A 20,900-nucleotide genomic window follows, 5' to 3' on the forward strand; every position below is an offset into this window, starting at 1 on the left:
CAGACAAACACGGACTTCTGGACATACAAGATGTGGGATCAGACAAACACGGCCCCTGGACATACAAGATGTGGGATCAGACAAACACGGACTTCTGGACATACCAGATGTGGGATCAGACAAGCACGGACCCCTGGACACACCAGATGTGGGATCAGACAAACACGGAACCCTGGACACACCAGATGTGGGATCAGACAAACACGGCCCCTGGACACACCAGAGGTGGGATCAGACAAACACGGACTTCTGGACACACCAGATGTGGGATCAGACAAACACGGACCCCTGGACACACCAGAGGTGGGATCAGACAAACATGGACCCCTGGACACACCAGAGGTGGGATCAGACAAACACGGACCCCTGGACACAATAGATGTGGGATCAGGTGTCTAGCAGAAGTAAGCATTCCCTAATGACCAGATACATCCGCCGTGAGCCATATCTCATGTTCAGGTAAACGGAATAGTCTGTAGTCAAAATCAGTATGTAAAGAACAGGTAGTCAAAATCAGTATGTAAAGAACGGCCTACCCATTGGTATAAAACTTGGTAGACAGCACACGACCTAACGCAGGTTGTATTTGTAAGATAGATTATTTTAACGGCCATAAAATTTTGCGAAATTTTGACTCTAAAACTAGAACGTTGAAACCCTTGTAACATCATCTTGTTTGTCAGTAGCCAGCCTCCGTTTAACAAGAGGCCCATGGGCCACATCGCTTACCTGAGTCACCGTGGTTCATATTTAAAGATTTTTCCTATATATTCGCATGTAAAACTTCGATTTCTATTGTGGCCCTAACCTACTCTGGGAGCCATGATTTTTACAAAATTGAATCTGCACTACGCCCAGTGATTTTTCAGAAGATTATTTTTAATGATTTTGCCAATGTATTTGTATGTAAAATTTTGATCCCCCGGGGACCATGATTTTTACAAATGTAAATCTGCACTATGTCAGGAAGCTTTCGTGCAAATGTAAACTTCTTTGGCCCAATGGTTCTTAAAGAGAAAATTTTTAAAGATTTTTTTTCTATTTATTAGTTATGTAAAACTTTGATCCCCTATTGTGGCCCCATCCAAGCCCTAAGGGTAATGAGTTTAACAAACTTGAATCTGCACTACGTCAGAAACCTTTCATGTAAATCTCAGCTTTTCTGGCTCAGTGTTTCTTGAGAAAATTTTCCCTATATGTAAAACTTTGATCACCTATTGTCGCCTCATCTTACCCCCGGGGGTCATGATTTTAACAAACTTGAATCTGCACTATGTCAGGAAGCTTTCATGTAAATCTAAGCTTTTCTGGCTCAGTGGTTCTTGAGAAGAAATTTTTAAAAGATTTTTCCTATATATTTGTATGCAAAACTTTGATCCCCTATTGTCGCCTCATCTTACCCCCGGGGGCCATGATTTGAACAGACCTGAATTTGCACTATGTCAGGAACCTTTCATTTAAATCTCAGCTTTTCTGGCTTAGTAGTTCTTGAGAAGATCTTTAAAGATTTTTCCTATATATTTGTATGTAAAACTTTGATCCCCTATTGTGGCCCCATCCAACCCCCTGGGCCATGATTTTAACAAACTTGAATCTGCACTATGTCAGGAAGCTTTCATGTAAATCTAAGCTTTTCTGGCTCAGTGGTTCTTGAGAAGAAATTTTTAAAAAGATTTTTCCTATATATTTGTATGCAAAACTTTGATCCCCTATTGTCGCCTCATCTTACCCCCGGGGGTCATGATTTTATCAAACTTGAATCTGCACTATGTAAGGAAGCTTTCATGTAAATTTCAGCTCTTCTGGTCCAGTGGTTCTTGAGAAGAAGATTTTTAAATGACTCCACCCTATTTTTGCGATTATCTCCCCTCTGAAGGGGGCATGGCCCTTCATTTGAACAAACTTGAAAGCCCTTCACCCAAGGATGCTTTTGGCCAAGTTTTGGTTATAATTGGCCCAGTGGTTCTGGAGAAGAAGTCGAAAATGCAAAAAGTTTACAGACAGGACGGACGGAGACGGGCAACTGGCGATCAGAAAAACTCACTTGAGCTAAAATTTATCATACGCCAAAAATGTGCTAACTAGGTATCCCATCAGCCGAGAGATACAAACACCATATGCAGGAGATAAGGAAATATTGTTAGATAAATGTGGAAAAGCTGGCGACGTTTGTAAAAAAAAAATTCAGTGTCAACACAGCGAGTTTAGAGTATAATGTGATATCAGATGATACCGTCGGTATATTATGCAAGAATAAAATTACAAATTATACTCTTTCATTGACACAAAGATTTTCAAAATTGGTCTGTGTAGTGGAAAAATAAATAAAATGATAGCCTGTTTTCTTAAAAAGCTATCCATATCCATCTAAATTGAACGATCGCATTATATTTAAAGAATGTGCATACAAATACATGTACCCCCCCCCCCCCCCCCAAACCCACTATAACTAGAGATCCCCCCTCCTTTTAACATTTGCAGTACAATAATTTATATGCTAATTCCATACTTACACCTTCGATGGTTTTAAAAATTTGATAATTTTATCAATATCTTTTGATTGAATTACATGTAAGTCACAGAACATGAACTGCAGATTTAAATACACGTATACTTACAAACAACAAACAGTGAGAAGACCACAATAATAAACTTCAGGTGCTTCTGTAACTTCATATTCCTAGTGTCGTGTTACATCCATTAACAAGGATCACTACACGTGACGGTAAACAGACTGTCCATATTGGCCCTCATGGGAGTATAATGCCTTCAGTCTTATTAGAAGTCAATATGTTGTGTGGGTTTTTATATGTGTGTGTTTTAATTTAGGAGTGGGGATTTTACTTCCCTTTTTAAAATATTAATTCTTGTTTTATTATTATAAGATTTTTTTTTAAAAATCATTTTGTTTGATTTTTCGTAATCAGAAGACAAGTAGAGATGGGTAAAAATTTCATGACTGTTGAAATAACAATAAAAAATATGGAGATTACCCGATGAATGCTTCATATTGTCGACAAAGATAAAAATAATATATGATAAAGAAGAGGTACCAGAGATCTAGGTACAAATCTTAAAACTTGCCTAAATGGTCAAGCGGTCCATCACGCTGCACTGCCAGATTGCAAGTTCAAACCTATCTGGGGCAGAAGTGAGTATCTTTATACAATCTTTGCTTTGTATACAATATTTCTTTCAATGACAGCAGTTATGTGTAGTGAAGTCTCTGTGTATTATTGTTATGTGTAGTGAAGTCTCTGTGTATTATTGTTATGTGTAGTGAAGTCTCTGTGTATTATTGTTATGTGTAGTGAAGTCTCTGTGTATTATTGTTATGTGTAGTGAAGTCTCTGTGTATTATTGTTATGTGTAGTGAAGTCTCTGTGTATTATTGTTATGTGTAGTGAAGTCTCTGTGTATTATTAAAAAATTCAAATGTTGTGTGTATCCTGCACTATCCTCTTCAATTTACGCCCAATACAATTGAACCAGGAGCGCGAATCCAGAAAATTTAAGGGAGTTCAAACCAACTTCGTACCATTTCCACCCAGAAAAGGGGGAACTGACACCCCCACCTCCTACATATCTGTCAAGAGTTCAAACAAGGGAAGTGGGTGCAACACCCCCTGTAAATCCAGCACTGGAACTCCTTTCTCAAAGACCGTGTTGCGTGCGAAATCGTAGCGAGAATTTCATCATGACCGAAAGCAGCTTGTCTAAAAGCTAGCAGTTGGCTCCGTTAGTCACGGGTTCAACCCCGGGCTGCGTATAAATACATATCTTTCTAAAGTAATTTCTACTCATTAAACATTAACCTTATCCAGAGCCGCTACATGTCTTGTCAGTTGTAGAATCTAAACGCGACTGAAACAGTGTCTACAGATAGACTTGGTAATTCCTAATTACTTGATGTCGGGAAACATAAGATAACAATGGAGAAACCACCTTGTTCCACGGAATATGAAATGAAACAGATGTGTCAGAGCGACACAAATGTCCCCGCCCAAACGCTGTCAAAATTTATCCGACCGGATCATTTAAATATTTGACCTGCGTATTCTCTAAAGACATTTCTATTTCGCGAGTGGTGCTCCTCGCTGAATACGTGATATTAAATTCCGTGAATATATTTAAGAATCTACAGTACTGTGAATGTTTCTATATCAGTTTAGTCAAAATCAGGTTAAAGATTTTTAGCAACCACTACTTTTTTCACAATTTATCAGTTTGGTTAAGGGCAGCTGTTCGTTTCATGAGAAAGCCCTTAGCCCAATCATACAGTGGCCAATATTTCAAAACAATCATGGCCAAAGTTGTTTTTTTTTTCAAGATATGGTCCTTATTCCAAAATGTTTACACACACTACTACACTCCATCCATATAAGCTCCAGCATTTGACTCAGGTGAACTACAACATAAAGTCACCTGTAGTTGTATTGTTTTAAAAGAAAAAAGTGTTTATGGCAATAGAAAACCTTTGAAAACTGGTTTTACAATTGCAATTTTGGCAAATTCCATAATTTCTGACACTGATCTTGACATTAACACCCAACTCCTAGCTTGAAAACTCGAACAAACCATGTACCCTGTGTTATGTCACAAAATGTCATTTGTGAACAAGAAATCTTTCAGAAACATGGATGCCCCCTGTGGTGAAAAATTGAAAAGGGTTATATATACATGCATCATTTAATTCATAGTAGTGCCAAAACAATTCCTAAATATTGAGCAGACAATATCTTCTGGAGTATTTGTCCAGAAAGAAGACATTATATTTCCATGTGAACCCAAAATCAATAAGATTCATCTACTCCTTATCATGTATGTTTGTTAAGGTTGGTTGGATATTGTTTAATGTGTTCCATGTCTGTCAAGGAAAGGGTTCTCAAGATATTGAGTGGACAATCTCTTCCTATGTCAAGATATTGAGTGGACAATCTCTTCCTATGTCAAGATATTGAGTGGACAATATCTTCCTATGTCCAGCTCCTGTGGGGATCCGGGTTAGAATAGGTCCTCAGTAACCCTTGCTTGTCGTAAGAGGCGACTAAATGGGGCAGTCTTTCGGATGAGACCGCAAAAACCATGGTCCCGTTTCACAGCAGGTGTGGCACGATAAAGACCCCTCCCTGCTCAATGGCCATTGCCGAGCATAGGCCTAAATTTTGCAGTCCTTCACAGGCAGTCTCCATATGAGCGAAATATTCTCGAGAGGGACGTAAAACAATATTCAATCAATCCTATGTCCAGAGTGGATTGACCCTTGACATGTGAGGTGAAAATCAATAGGGGTAATCTACTCCCTTAATAAAATGTATCAGTGTACAAAGTTTGATGTCTGTCAACCAAAGAGTTCCAAGATAATGAGCAAACAAGACTTGGTCTACAGACTAATTGGCAAGTGCAAAACAATATACCACCTTTTTTTTCAAATGGGGGCAAAAAAATATCAAAATCTTAACCAAAAATCAAAGCTAATAAAACTAATCTGGATATTGGAGACCGTTTTGGTTCTCATAAATCTCATTTAAAATGTTTTACATTACCTACACCTGAAACACACATAATCACCTCACTTCACATCACCTACACCTGAAACCCAGATAATCATCTCACTTCACATTACCTACACCTGAAACCCAGATAATCATCTCACTTCACATTACCTACACCTGAAACCTAGATAATCATCTCACTTCACATTACCTACACCTGAAACCTAGATAATCATCTCACTTCACATCACCCACACCTGAAATCCAAATAATCATCTCACTTCACATTACCTACACTTAAAACCAAGATAATCATCTCACTTCACATTACCTACACCTGAAACCTAGATAATCATCTTACTGCACATTACCCACACCTGAAACCCAGATAATCATCTCACTTCACATTACCTACACTTAAAACCAAGATAATCATCTCACTTCACATCAACTACACCTGAAACCTAGATAATCATCTTACTGCACATTACCCACACCTGAAACTCAGATAATCATCTCACTTTCCATCATCCACACCTGAAACCTAGATAATCATCTCACTTCACATCAACTACACCTGAAACCTAGATAATTATCTCACTTCACATTACCCACACCTGAAACCCAGATAATCATCTCACTTCACATTACCTACACCTGAAACCAAGATAATTATCTCACTTCACATTACCTACACCTGAAACCTAGATAATCATCTCACTTCACATCACCTGCACCTGAAACCAAGATAATCATTTCACTTCACATTACCTACACCTGAAACCTAGATAATCATCTCACTTCACATCACCCACACCTGAAACCAAGATAATCATCTCACTTCACATTACCTACACTTAAAACCTAGATAATCATCTCACTTCACATCACCTGCACCTGAAACCAAGATAATCATTTCACTTCACATTACCTACACCTGAAACCTAGATAATCATCTCACTTCACATTACCAACACCTGAAACCAAGATAATCATCTCACTTCACATCACCTACACCTGAAACCAAGATAATTATCTCACTTCACATTACCCACACCTGAAACCAAGATAATCATCTCACTTCACATCACCTGCACCTGAAACCTAGATAATCATCTCACTTCACATCACCTGCACCTGAAACCAAGATAATCATCTCACTTCACATTACCTGCACCTGAAACCAAGATAATCATCTCACTTCACATCACCTGCACCTGAAACCAAGATAATCATTTCACTTCACATTACCTACACCTGAAACCTAGATAATCATCTCACTTCACATTACCAACACCTGAAACCTAGATAATCATCTCACTTCACATCACCTGCACCTGAAACCAAGATAATCATCTCACTTCACATTACCTGCACCTGAAACCAAGATAATCATCTCACTTCACATCAACTACACCTGAAACCTAGATAATCATTTCAATTCACTTACACCTGAAACCCAGATAATCATTTCAATTCACTTACACCTGAAACCCAGATAATTATATCACCTACACCTGAAACCCAAATAATCATCTCACTTCATTCTTTAATTGATACACATTACCGGTATATAAAACTCAGATACTGTAGGTATATAAAACTCAGATACTTTAGATTAATAAATATACGAGGGGAATTTATTATCGCATAATTTCACAAGAAGCATCACTTGCAAAATAAAATTTATATTCTCTTTCACTTTTATGTTGCCAAAATACATGTAAAAACTCTAAATCAAGAGACCACTCGCAAATTCATGTTGTTGTGATTTCATGTCTACGAGTCACTTCACAATATTACATACTCACATCAAATAAGGACTCTACAGTAATCATCACACTTCATTCTTTAATTGATACTCAGGAAAACTATCATTTTTTTTAAATAGTTTTATTGCTGTCTTTACTAAAGTTAAATAACACAGTATGTTTGGTGCCTAATGATGAATAGGATGATGTGAAAGTTCACGAGAATCTCCTTCACTATTTCCACTGCCCATTATTCAGTCGATGGGCAGCTTACGTTGTGACTCCTGTCATACGTCACCATTGAGGTCCTGGAGGGGTATAATTCGGCGCGGAGAATTAAGGACACGCCTCCCGGTGCGCTTAGTGGGTATAATGTCCGAATCATCCGATTCTTCACCCTCACCTGTTCCCTGAGTACCTGCCAAAAACAGATTTCAATGACTGGAATGACAGCTTTTCTGACAACAGTGAAATATTCAATTTTTGATAATGCATAACAGTTCATTAATCATTTGCAACATACATGTAAATTAGAGACATTTGGGTAAATTACTGATAATGGAAATGAGTACTGTAGGCATAAATATCAATCAGAGTAATTATTATTTTGTTTTCATCCCTTTATATAATCTCAAATGCAATACATTGTACTTGATTCTACCATGCATTCAGTTTGCTAATTATGCAAGACAAAATACAACACACACACACATAATTCATTCAGTTAATAACATCCATGTTTAGTAAACATTTAGTGAACACCTGTATCTATAGTCTCATTCTGACACATGTGAATATTCTTCACAGTCCTCTCTGTTTTTTCTAACTATTGGAAGGTGAATGTGGTTTTGTCTGGAACACACATTTAATGTTCCTGCATTCTATTAATAACTTGGATAATATGATTAATTGTTTGTTTTTTTTATTTATTTTTGGGGTTTTTTTTAACTTATCATTTTCAAAGCAGAGGTTTAAAAAAAAAATTGAATTTTATCAAATATTATAATTATAAGTTTTATATTCTCTCACTAGTTTTTTGGCACCACACACATCACTAGAATTACTGCTGCCTCACACCCCTTTTCCATTTTTGCAGGTATTCAAGAAGGTTGGTTAATATTTCAGAACAAAAAATTTGATATACCCTCCCCCTTTTCTGTAAGTTTAGTTTTTCTGTTGTCAAGTTGTTTTTTCTTTTCAGATATCATTAGCTGTCAGCATACCTGCACAACTTGTCACAGCGGTATTTAATTTGGAGTCACGGTGGAATGGTGCAAGGTGAAATATCGCTACCCTCAAGTTAGATGTAGAATTGTGATGTTGACTGTTTATACGTGGATGTTGATTTACTAATTTTCATTTCAAATAGACAATTTAAAGACCTAGGGTTAAAAGTTAGATACAGTTCTGAATACAACATATTTTGTGTTGGTAGCATGATTGCGATTAACCCAGCATGCTACTTTTCATTATGAACAACATATATGTTGTTGGGGTGAGCCCTAATGTTTGGCAACCCCATAGTTTATAAGGTTGTATATACATGTATGTTGTTTCTGACCACTGTGGCCAATATCTGTCAAACAATAAATTCCAAAACTCTTACACGTTGTGTTTCAATTCATAGAATTGATGAAAAGACAAGTACATTACAATTACAGGACAATGTGGCCATGCTGGATTTTATCAAACTCTCTAGCGCTACATGTTCTCTTTTTTCATTATATCAATTTTCCTTCATTGAATATATTGTGCCATAAATGTTTGAAGTTTTAAGATACTAGGGAAAGGATAAAAATTGTCTGAATAGTTTGTTCAGAGGGTGTGTCCCCATACCAAGTCAAGCTGTACAAAATAATAGTTATTGTATTCATTAGTTATTTCTGTATTTGGATGAAGGCTAGTAACAAGTACACAGCATGAGTCTCCACCCTTTATCTAAATAAATCAAAATGCATAAAAATAAATATTCATTAACTTACTTGTATCCTGACCAATTAAAAAATAGAATTATTGTTGTGGTCATTGCAATTTTTTTTATTACCCCCAATGAAACATCTAATTTTTGTCAGTTGACGTTACCTTTCCTTGTCTCCCACCACATTACTAGTAAGAAGCGTACAAATTCCCTGAATCTTGCTGAGAGAGGATGTGTGAGCACGAGTTCCCAATAATAGACATTGGGGATTTGTAAACATAATGTAGACTTTTGATCAACTAAGGACTTTCATGTTAACATAGGTGTGTGATGAAATCGAAATGAATCTAATTTAAATGATATGATGGACATCTCGGATATTGACTTGAAGTAGGACATACTGAGATTGAATAAGGGAACATTTTGATTTGAATTTGAGGATTTTGTGTTTTGTCAATGTCCAGGATATCCAGGAATATACGTGTTGAACTGTTTGATAAACACAGATTCTCCCAAGAGTGAGCATTTGTAACGATACTAAGTAGACAGTTGAGAAGACATTGAATAGAAGGAGATTTAGTAAATGATTCATTGATACAGATGAAATGTTATTACATGTACATATCTTGATCCATTAAAATTTAAGTATTAAACTTAATGTTTTTCTACAAAATTGGTTGAAAGTGAACAGTTTGATGAAAGAAAATATTAAGGCTCTCATATATTTTCATCAGTTTGCTAAGTATTAATTCTCAAACTTCAAAAAGTTCTTTAGTTCAAAAGTTATTAGAAAGGTTAAAGTTTCACATATAATGATGGAAATAAAGTGCCAGACAGGACAAAAACAGTACCCCCCCCCCCCCCCCCCCAAATCTTCCATCTCAGGGGTTTAGAATGAACCAAGAATAAATGATGTCGACATATTCCCATCAGTGTTACACCTTCTACCTCACTCACTGCTTGACTATAACAGATTCCATTTACTTTATAAAAATTCAAAGAGTGAACAGCGAATCACCTAAATTTGATTAATTCTTTGACTAGAAACAAAAGAACCTTGAGCTACAACAAACTAGACTGAGAATAAAGTACATTGTCAAGTGTGAAATTTGCTTATTAAATACTTCATCCTCATCAAACACTTCTAATGGGTTAAAACAGTCTCTGAATAAACTTTGTAGTAGCAGATGGCTATCTGATTTGTAGTAGCAGATGGCAATTATTAAAATCTTTATCATTTTTATTATACACCCCCCCCCCCCAACTTTAGGTTCACAAATTCACTTTGATAAAAAAAAATGTTTATCTGGTGTCCTTTAACATTGAATTTTTTATTCTTAGGAACTGTACGAATTAGAGTTATTGAATTATCAATATGGAAAATGTCATTGCTATTGTGCATTCTCAAGGTGAGATTTTTTTTAATTTTTTTTTTTTAACGTTGATTGGTTTTGTTATCTACCTGATAACAAAGCAAGATTATTTCAAGTTGTTAAATAAGATAGGAAATGTGATATCATACCATATTGCACCAATCTAAGCATAAATCTAACATCATAAAATATGAAAACTGTGTTATACAAAGCAAGCTTATTTCAGCAAGACTTTGTAAAACATAAAAAAAAATCAAATCATGGTGGGTGTTTTTTTTGTTTACACCAGAACTGATGCTGCAGGCATAAAATCACACAGTTCTGGAATATGGAGACAGCTGTGTTTTCTCATAAAATCTCAATTTTCATGAATTAACCACAAAGTTGATAAACCATAACTTCTCTCTGACACAAACTTTTTAAAAATAAGTATTCAGGATAAATCTAAATTACCTTTCATTATATATTGACCTGGCCTAGCACAGGCATGAGTACAGAAATTAACAATGAAGTCAAATACTGAATTTGACAAAGATGATTTAATATATCATATTCCCATAAACACACTACGTTTCACTTTAGTGCTGGTGGTGGGGATTTATATAGAGTACCCCCCACCCCCGTGTAATATCATACGATTAATGCCAAATCAATTCTACGAGTTCTAAAGCTTGAGCAGGGTCACAGTAAGTGTTTAAAATTTTACACAGATTTTTTATTAAAGAATCAAAAGTATACAATTTGTCAAATTGATTTGTAAACTTGCTCACCTAGTGTAAATTCAAGTTCGTTTCAAAATTACAAGGCAATAATATGAGGGCTGTGCGATATGTAATGTGTATTGTATGATATCTCAAAAGCATTCGACTAAAATAGTGAAATGAACATTAAATCCCTTCGAAGTATTCTCCGTGGTTTGAAATACATAATTTCAAACTCTGAATCCATTTTTGAAATGCGTCATGGTACACTGATTTAGGTAGACCTCTGAGGCACCGACTGATGGCTGAGCCAAGGGCTTGTCGGGACTTGTAACAGGGTTCGAAATTACCTCATGTCCGTAAGTCCGAGACTAGTAAAAAACGTGTCGGACTAGTAAACTCTCTATAGCACTAGTCCGTGCGGACTAGTGAAAATACGGAAATCAATCTTGAATTGGTTAAGAGTTTAGCAAGATTTGTCCGAGTCCCTTAGATGTTTGAACTTATGGTCAATAAACTGCATGGTTAAGTGTTTGCGTGACAATGACTCCTGTTCTTCCAAACACATGGAGTGCGTTCGATACCGCCATTCTTCGCATGAGCACAAATTTCAGCCGTTTCCGAATGCCGAGTACACATCACGAGAACGGGTTCGATGTGCAAGAACTGCAAGTAGTGTGGTCAAAGAACATGCACGTTTGTGCGCACATGATCTCGTCATTCGTGACTCCAACACAGGAGTTTGTAACACTACAGCTCGTTTGGTCAATCAAGTGAATTTTATTGACTTAATTGATAAAATTTCGAACTCCTGTGACTCTAAGAACTGAGCACAAAAACAATGGGAATGTCGATCTCGAACGCACTTATGGACGTTTATAAAAGGATTAACTCAAGAGGTTACTGTATATTTCTGAAGATCTTGAATGCACAATAAAGTATGGTGGTCATTTTTCTTCTGTAGGTGTCATAAACTGAATTGCTGGAACTGTGATGTGTTTGGTTTGATTAAATACTATTGAATAAAATGAAGATCATTTAATATGATATACTGGACGGACTAGTGAAATGCTTTGCGGACTAGTAAACATCAATAGTCACTAGTCCGTACAGATTAGTGCTTGAAAAAGTTAATTTTGAACCCTGTGTAATGACGACTAGATAAGAACAGGTTCACACTCATGTGCCAAAGTGTGATGGTGTGATACAAATGCGATATAGTGCGATAGTGTCGACACCATAAAGTCCGATGGTGCATACTAGTGCACCAAAGTGCTATGGAGTGACACGCCAAAGTCCGTTGGTTTGTAAACAACGCAATGTTATGGTACAAGCTGTACCAACCGTGTGTTGTTTCACCAAAATATCAGTGCAAAATCCATGCACAAGAAATAAGGATAAGAGCTTATTTCAATACAAATTTTCCAACGTGAAATCATATAGAATGTTTTGCATTATAGCAATACTCCCCGGAATTTATTACATGTACATCACAAGTAATAAATAATCATGAATTAAAGAATGTTTGGGCGAAGTAGACATTTCGACAACAAATGTACTTTGCCAATCACCCCTGCCTTCCTCCAATATATCCCGAAGAAGTTGGTGTCAGCACTGCAGCAGAAAGAACTTTCGTTAGTCCAAACTGACGTTACATTTCTTGGGTTTCAGTTTGAAAGATGTTAAGAATGACGTCACAAACGTTACTGAACCCCGTACCATCGGACTTTGGCATGACCATTGCACTTTAGCATCCGTAACGTTAACAAACCATCGCACTTTGGCATGACCATAACACTTCCTACACACACACACACACACACATGTATTTTGATGAGAGTAAATACGAAGTAATTATCATGAAGAAACTACTTTCAATTCATATTATCTCCTCTATCCCATCCTTGCCTCTCTCTCTCATCACCCCCTCCCCTGTCTCTTTCTTTCATCACCCCCTCCCTCGTCTCTCTCTCTCATCACCCCCTCCCCTGTCTCTCTCATCACCCCCATCCCCTGTCTCTCTCTCATCACCCCCTCCCCATCTCTCTCTCTCATCACCCCTTCCCCGTCTCTCTCTCTCATCACCCCCTCCCCGTCTCTCTCTCTCATCACCCTCTCCCCCGTCTCTCTGCTCTCATCACCCCCTCCCCGTCTCTCTCTCATCACCCCTTCCCCGTCTCTCTCTCTCATCACCCTCTCCCCCATCTCTCTGCTCTCATCACCCCCTCCTCCATCTCTCTCTCCCATCACCCCTTCCTCTGTATCTATCTCTCATCACCCCCTCCCCTTCTCTCATCACCCCCTCCTCCTCCTCTCATCACCCTCTCCCCCATCTCTCTGCTCTCATCACCCTCTCCCCCGTCTCTGCTCGCATCACCCCCTCCTCCTCCTCTCATCATCCCCTCCCCTTCTCTCATCACCCTCTCCCCCGTCTCTCTCTCTCATCACCCTCTCCCCCTCCTCCTCCTCTCATCACCCCCTTCTCCTCCTCTTATCACCCTAAGCTGTAACACTCACCTATACGAACAGAAGCAATGCTATATCCCCTTCGCAAATAGTTGTGCGAGGGATAAAAATTGGTAAACTATTGACATTGAAAATCGATATTCACGTTGAAAAAGTTTATATTTTCCTTAGATAATCAAATATTCATATGTTGTCAAGGGCAATAACTCCTATGCTGGTATTTCCTCTATTATACAATATTTTCCCTAATATCCACAATCAATTTATACATATTTATAAATTAGCAGTTTTTCTAAACTGTTGACATTAAAAATCTGTCAGTTTGACAAGTTTTTAAATATTTTTATAATTCTGTTTAACATAAATGTGTGATTTTTCATGTTCGGTTTTTGAACATCTGATATCTTAAAAAAAGGTGGAAACATACACATTTTCTTTGGTTATTAATTAAACTAAATTGAGTAGAAATTATAGTTTTTCCACTTTCAACCATTAATATCGATAAATCATATGAGGGTGGAACTACCTTAAATTACTACAGGTTTTATGTAATGAGTTTGAAGTAAAACTCACAATGACTATGCATTTAATTGCCTGCTTTCCCCTAAGACTGTATACATGTAGCGTCTATGAACCTGACAGAAATTTTTACTTTTAGATTATATACATGTAAATGCAATGCATATGAACTTGAAGGAATTTTTTTTTTTTCAAAGTTGTATACATGTACAAAATGTAGTATTTATGAACTTGACAGAAGAAAGTTTCACTTTAACGTATTTTTGTATACTTGCAATGTTTATAAAGTTGTTGGAAGTTTAAAAGAGTTAATCAAATCAATGTAGTGCAACTCTGGGGAATTTACAAGCAGTGACATCAAACTTACATGCAGTACTGAAGTGATGCAATTAAATAATCTAGATATAAATCAGCCAATAACTGTGTCCGGGAAAGGTATATGTGATTGGCCACAAATACAACAACAAAAAATTCTCTAGATATGAAAAATTCTTTACAGAAAAAGGAAACAACCTGCATCAAAACCGTTATAAATCCCTACCCAATATAAATCAAAGAAGGGGTACACAAACTGAAGTATAACCACACCACAGGGTATCATTCAGTGAAAACTAGTATTATTATAACACTAATATTGTAAGACATTATCAGTTACTATGATGACCTTAACCTTTCATTTTAAATCAAAATGCTCCTTCCCCATTTTTTTCTCAGTTGCAATTCTGAGGTTGAGAACTCAAAGTGTATTTTCAATACTGTGTCCATAACTATGCCAATTACAAACTACATGATATACATGTCTGACAGGGTTGGAAATTACCTAATGTCTGCAAGTCCGAGATTAGTAAACAAGAGGCCCATGGGCCACATCCCTCACTTGAGCAACCTTGGCCCACATTCAAAGATTTTCCCTATATATTCGCATGCAAAACTTTGATTCCCTATTGTGGCTCCATCCTACCCCTGGGGCCCATGATTTTAACAAACTTGAATTTGCACTATGTCAGGAAGATAACATGTAAATTTTTAACTTTTCTGGCCGAGTGGTTCTGAAGATTTTTAAATGATTCCACCCTATTTTTGCATTCTGGTGATTATCACCCCTTGGAAGGGGGCATAGCCCTTCATTTGAACAAACTTTAATCCCCTTCACCCAAGGATGATTTGTTATAAGTTTGGTTGAAATTGGCTAAGTGGTTTTGAAGAAGAAGATGAAAATGTAGAAAGTTTACAATGATGCCAACAACACAATGGAAAGTTCTCATCAGAAATGCTAAAAACATGTCAAACTAGTAAACTCTCTATGACATTAGTCTGCATGGACTAGCAAAAATCTGGATATCAATCTTGAACTGGTTAAGATCCAAGTCTCTTAGATGTTTGAAATTATGGTTGAATACCTGCATGGTTAAGCATTTACGTGATAATGACAAGCTGACCTTCCAAACATTGGTGGTTATAAAAGGGTTACACAAGTCTCTTAGAAGTTATTGTATGCTTCTATTAAAGAAAATTTTAAAAAGTATGGTGTAGGTGTTAGAAAATTTGTTTGCAACCGTGAATTGTTTAGTTTGATTAAAACGTGTACCATTGAATAAAAAATGAATTTATGTTTATCATATGATAACAGTGGACGGACTAGTGAAATGCTTTGCTGACTACTGAACATTAATTTCGAATCTTGTACGATATTAATTAAATTTTCACTCCCGATCTAGCCATCTCTGTACCCAGCATAAAATGCATTGATATCCATCATGCAATTGCTGATGAAGCATGACCAATGACTTTTTAACCCAGAAATAAATAGACATCTTCCTCTCTTAAACCACCTGTATGAGACTGAAGTTTGAAATGGGACTCTTGAAATACATATAGAATCCATAATATTGTTACTGAACATTTGATTACTGACAGTGACCTTTTTACAAGCAGTAGAGGAGGTGGTGTTTTAATTGGAGTAGGTCTTAACACTGATGGACACTCCACTCCACACAGCTATAGTGGTTGACTTTTCATTTGTAAAGTGTTTCAGCACAGAGAACTGCAATTAATCACCTTTACATTTTCATCACCCCAATCCTGTCTAGGACTTTCAAATACTATTTCAGCAGGCAAATTAAAACTACTTTGAAGGTGATAGTGGTAACACATACAGAAGCTTTACCTTTATGTATTATTGTGTAAACAGTCTGCTTACAAAAGAAACCACATTAATCTCCATTATACGGACAAATCTTGAACATTTAAAGCACAGTCTCATATATACTGCATCATTGCACAACCAGAAGATTCAGTGTTTGGTGGATGTAACAGAGTGATACTCACATACCTTGGGAAGATTTATCGAGGTCAAACAGCTCTATTTCACTGTCGGAGTCCGAATCAAAGGAAACTTTGGGTTTCTGTTGTTTCTGTCGCCTCTGGGTGCGCTGTTTCTGGGCAGGAGGTGTGATGTTCTCATCACCATCCACGCAATCATCATCACTGCTGCTGTCAATCTGTCGCCGCCCACCACACTTACCCCGAGCTGTAAAATACAATGCTATAAATGCAATACATAAGTGTATGTATTATCTACCAATCAACACATTATGTGTTTGCCAACAATCAACAACAAACAACTAAAACCATCCAAGTCAGACTGGCACATGTGTGAAGTATAGCGAATTCGGGTGAAAAGAGAAATCATTTCAGGCCGGAAACCATTTCCCTGTATCTAGTTAGTGTCCATTCACATGACCCCAAAATCAATAGGCATCGTCTACATCCCTTGGTGAGCCTGTGTGTGAAGTATGGCTACTCAAGATGAAAAGGGAACTCACCCAAGATTCAGAAAACAATCTGACTAAAGACAGATTGCTTCCAGTACTGAGGGCTGTATAATAAAGCCCACCTAATCTAAAATAGAAATCAATGTAAAACAATTGCACATGCTGTCGTGTAACCTTAAATATTTAAAATATACCAAAGTTTTCAATTGTGGATTTTTTCAGGTGTTCAAGTTTAACATTGGTGTTTTCCGTTTGGGAGGAATATTTCATTGATTTGGTGCTAGTTCTGCCCTTGGCTTTACCTGGTGTTTTCCATTTGGGAGGAATATTTCATTGATTTGGTGCTAGGTCTGCCCTTGGCCTTACCTGTTGATTTCCCTTTGGCGGGGTTTTTGGATGATTCGGTCCTTGCTGTCTCCTTGGTTTTACCTGATGTTTTCCATTTGGTGATTGTTTTATACAATTTGATCGATTTGACCTTACCTAATGCATTTTCTTTGACCGAAGTTTTGGATATTTTGGTCCTAGATTTCCCTTTGACCTTACCTAATGCATTTTCTTTGGCCGAAGTTTTGGATATTTTGGTCCTAGATTTCCCTTTGACCTTACCTAATGCATTTCCTTTGGCCAAAGTTTTGGATATTTTGGTCCTAGATTTCCCTTTGACCTTACTGTACCTAATGCATTTCCTTTGGCCAAAGTTTTGAATATTTTGGTCCTAGATTTCCCTTTGACCTTACCTTATGTATTTCCTTTGGCAGGAGTTTTGGATATTTTGGTCCTAGATTTCCCTTTGACCTTACCTTATGTATTTCCTATGGCGGGAGTTTTGGTCCTCGATTTCCCTTTGACTTTACCTAGTGTATTTCCTTTGGCGGGAGTTTTGGACATTTTGGTCCTCGATTTCCCTTTGACCTTACCTAATGTATTTCCTTTGGCGGGAGTTTTGGACATTTTGGTCCTCGATTTCCCCTTGGTCTGACTGACTGCCTGTGAAGCCTGACTGGCTTTCACTGCGATTTCTCCTTCCTCCAGACCTTTAGTGTGACACTGCTGCACCCTCTGCTCTAACTCGTCAATTAGTGTCTGAAAACAACAACCACAATCAAATCTATCATACATTAGTAACCATTGTATACGGTAATATAAGTCATTCATTTATTGATATTACAACAGTACACCTTTCATATCCTTTAAGTTGTTATCAATATCATAGCAGTACACATAACATACATTGCATGCCAAATTTAACAACCTATTACACGATAAGCCAGATTATTTCATTCCTTTCTAACCCTCTTTCTCCTCTTTAAATGAGTGCCTACTGGAGTGAATTAGCTGCAATAATGTAGCCCTCTCTGGTTTTTTGGTTTTTTTTTTAGGGAGAGGGCTACAACTCCTTAGGATCTCCGTAATGGTGCAAATGCGGGAGTGATTCACTCCCGCAACATTTGCGTTCATTCTAAACATTTCCTGACTTTCTTTACGTAAATAAAATGATATTCTATGTTCCTTTGTCAATATATAAATTTACAACCTACAACTTAAGATTTGTGAGGCTCTATTCTACCGTTTTCAACAATTTCGATAAATTCCAATTTCTCGATTCATATTTGTCCGCCATGTTTGATGTACTGAAGTTTCAACTTCCGATTGTCAAGTCATTTGCATATGCCATATAAGGTAGTATTTACATCAATGGACAAGTATGGAGGCGAAAGCTATTTCGTCGGTATTGAAAAGGTTTGAATTTAATATCAAGTTAAAAACCGAACAGCAGAGTGTAAATTCTTTCTGCAACAATATGATTTTCCTTTCTTTGTCGAAGTGGCTCGAGTAACTACATTTTCGTGCTGATTGTCAATGTTTAGGTTTTTCATTAGATCCACCTACGAGATCTCGCGATAACAAGCATGGCGGAGCAGACGAAGAATTTTGCATGCTGTACATTGTATTTAATGAAAAACACCTTTATTAGACATGCCCGAGCACAAAGTTGGTACTCCTTTTGGTGTAAACAACATTTGAGACTAATACACAGAGTTTATTATCGATTATTCATAAAATTATTTTGCACCATTACGGAGATCCTATGGAATTGTAGCCCTATCCCGAAAACGTCAGAATTTAAAAAAAGTTGGATAGGGCTACATTATTGCAGCTAGGAGTGAATGTATGAGTAAATGGTAAATAAAACACTTAGTACCCCCTAGTCAGGTGGGTTTATAAGGGTGTGTTAAAACCCTGACTGTTATCATGTGATAAATGTTGTAATATAAAATATATAAAAAAAAAAAGGGGGGGGGGGATAAAAAAAAAACATAGGCAAGATACTGTAAATTAATCAAACTTTCTTTGGAGGTTTATTATATATTTGGTAATGACAAATCCAACATTTTAACCTTTCATGTTGAAGAAAAACTGAAGTATGATAAAGAATAATGAATCTTCAACCATGAAATCTAGTCTCTAAAATGAGATTCTTCTCAATCCACAAAAATCTGACCCCACAAAATAAGTGACCCCAATTAGTCTTGCTTCATCAATGTTTAGATGGAATAATAAAATTACCTTTGCTGTTGGTTTAGCAAAAGATCTAGATTTGCTGATAATGGTACAGAAACAGCTGTAGACCTCCTCATCTGATAACTTGTCCCCAAAACAGGCGAAGTTCTCCTGGAGTTTACGTATTGATTTCTCACTGTATGACATCATGGACAGACAAAAAGACAAATCTCTCCACTGCCTGTCAGTCCTGTTATAAAATACAGACTGTGTTCGTAAAATGTATAAAGTAGGTTTTAGTACCGAAAAAATTCATGCAAAATATTTCAAGGAAAATTAATTTTCAAAGCTATGACTGCTGTCAACATTTCCCCCCAACCCAATAAAGCTGCAGTATAGATCGTACTTGGTGGCCCTGAATCGATGGCAGAGTTTCTCTACTAGACTTTCGCACTGTCGATCCTTCTGGATAAAGGAGAACAGGTATCTGGGGAAAAAAAGGAGACAGCAAGATAACATTTTATCAAAGGAGACATAAAAGATAAAACTTTATCTAGAGAGACACAAAAGATAAAACTTTATCTAGAGAGACATAAAAGATAAAACTTTATCTAGAGAGACACAAAAGATAAAACTTTATCTAGAGAGACACAAAAGATCAAACTTTATCTAGAGAGACATAAAAGATAAAACTTTATCTAGAGAGACACAAAAGATAAAACTTTATCTAGAGAGACATAAAAGATAAAATTTTATCTAGAGAGACACAAAAGATAAAACTTTATCTAGAGAGATACAAAAGATAAAACTTTATCTAGAGAGACATAAAAGATAAAACTTTATCTAGAGAGACACAAAAGATGAAACTTTATCTAGAGAGACACAAAAGATAAAACTTTATCTAGAGAGACACAAAAGATCAAACTTTATCTAGAGAGACATAAAAGATCAAACTTTATGAAGAGAAATGAAAGCTTAGCAGATGGCACACCTGGCTCTCTACCTGAAGCAGTGTACACTATTGTTTTGGTAACATACATGTACTATACATAGTTCAATACATTTACCAAAGTTTTGTCAGTAAAAGACCTGATTTTCCAGGTTTCTGTAGTTTATTTCATTGGTCAACTTATATCCAAGTAGGCAGATCTATCAAAGTTGAAACGTGTGAGATTGCATGAGAGTATTCTACCAAAATTCTTTGTAAAATTAAGTTTCTTAACTTTTTTGTTTGTGAACTTTTTCATTTTGATCTTTGTTAAATTCAGATATACTAAAACATGTCTTTGTGAAATTCATGTGTATAAAATCTGTTGATATTCGGAATATTGGGACTTTAATCATTTTGGAATTTTAATAGTTGCCTTTCTTTATAGAGTTACACACGTACGTATTATT

The 20,900-nt window shown here is 36.7% G+C and overlaps 1 protein-coding gene across 3 annotated transcripts in view; it reads right to left on the bottom strand.

Moving 5' to 3' along the window:
* Positions 1-7,165: 7,165 nt before the first annotated feature.
* Positions 7,166-20,900, bottom strand: part of LOC125646516 (condensin complex subunit 1-like) — a 41,296-nt gene continuing 27,561 nt past the window's right edge. Inside the window, exons 28-33 of one of the 3 annotated variants that reach the window (XM_048872861.2) lie at positions 19,909-19,989; positions 19,569-19,752; positions 17,918-18,083; positions 16,556-16,753; positions 16,391-16,415; positions 7,530-7,664 (exon numbers count right to left, since the gene is read on the bottom strand). In XM_048872861.2, the coding sequence (XP_048728818.2) occupies positions 16,393-16,415; positions 16,556-16,753; positions 17,918-18,083; positions 19,569-19,752; positions 19,909-19,989 (652 nt within the window). In that variant the 3' untranslated portion in view covers positions 7,530-7,664; positions 16,391-16,392. Of the gene's footprint in view, positions 7,665-16,390; positions 16,416-16,551; positions 16,754-17,917; positions 18,084-19,568; positions 19,753-19,908; positions 19,990-20,900 lie in introns of all 3 variants that reach the window. The other 2 variants (XM_048872852.2, XM_048872866.2) reach the window with 2 other exon arrangements.

Source organism: Ostrea edulis, chromosome 1 (genome assembly GCF_947568905.1).
Source record: "Ostrea edulis chromosome 1, xbOstEdul1.1, whole genome shotgun sequence".
In the NCBI taxonomy this organism is placed as follows: domain Eukaryota; kingdom Metazoa; phylum Mollusca; class Bivalvia; order Ostreida; family Ostreidae; genus Ostrea; species Ostrea edulis.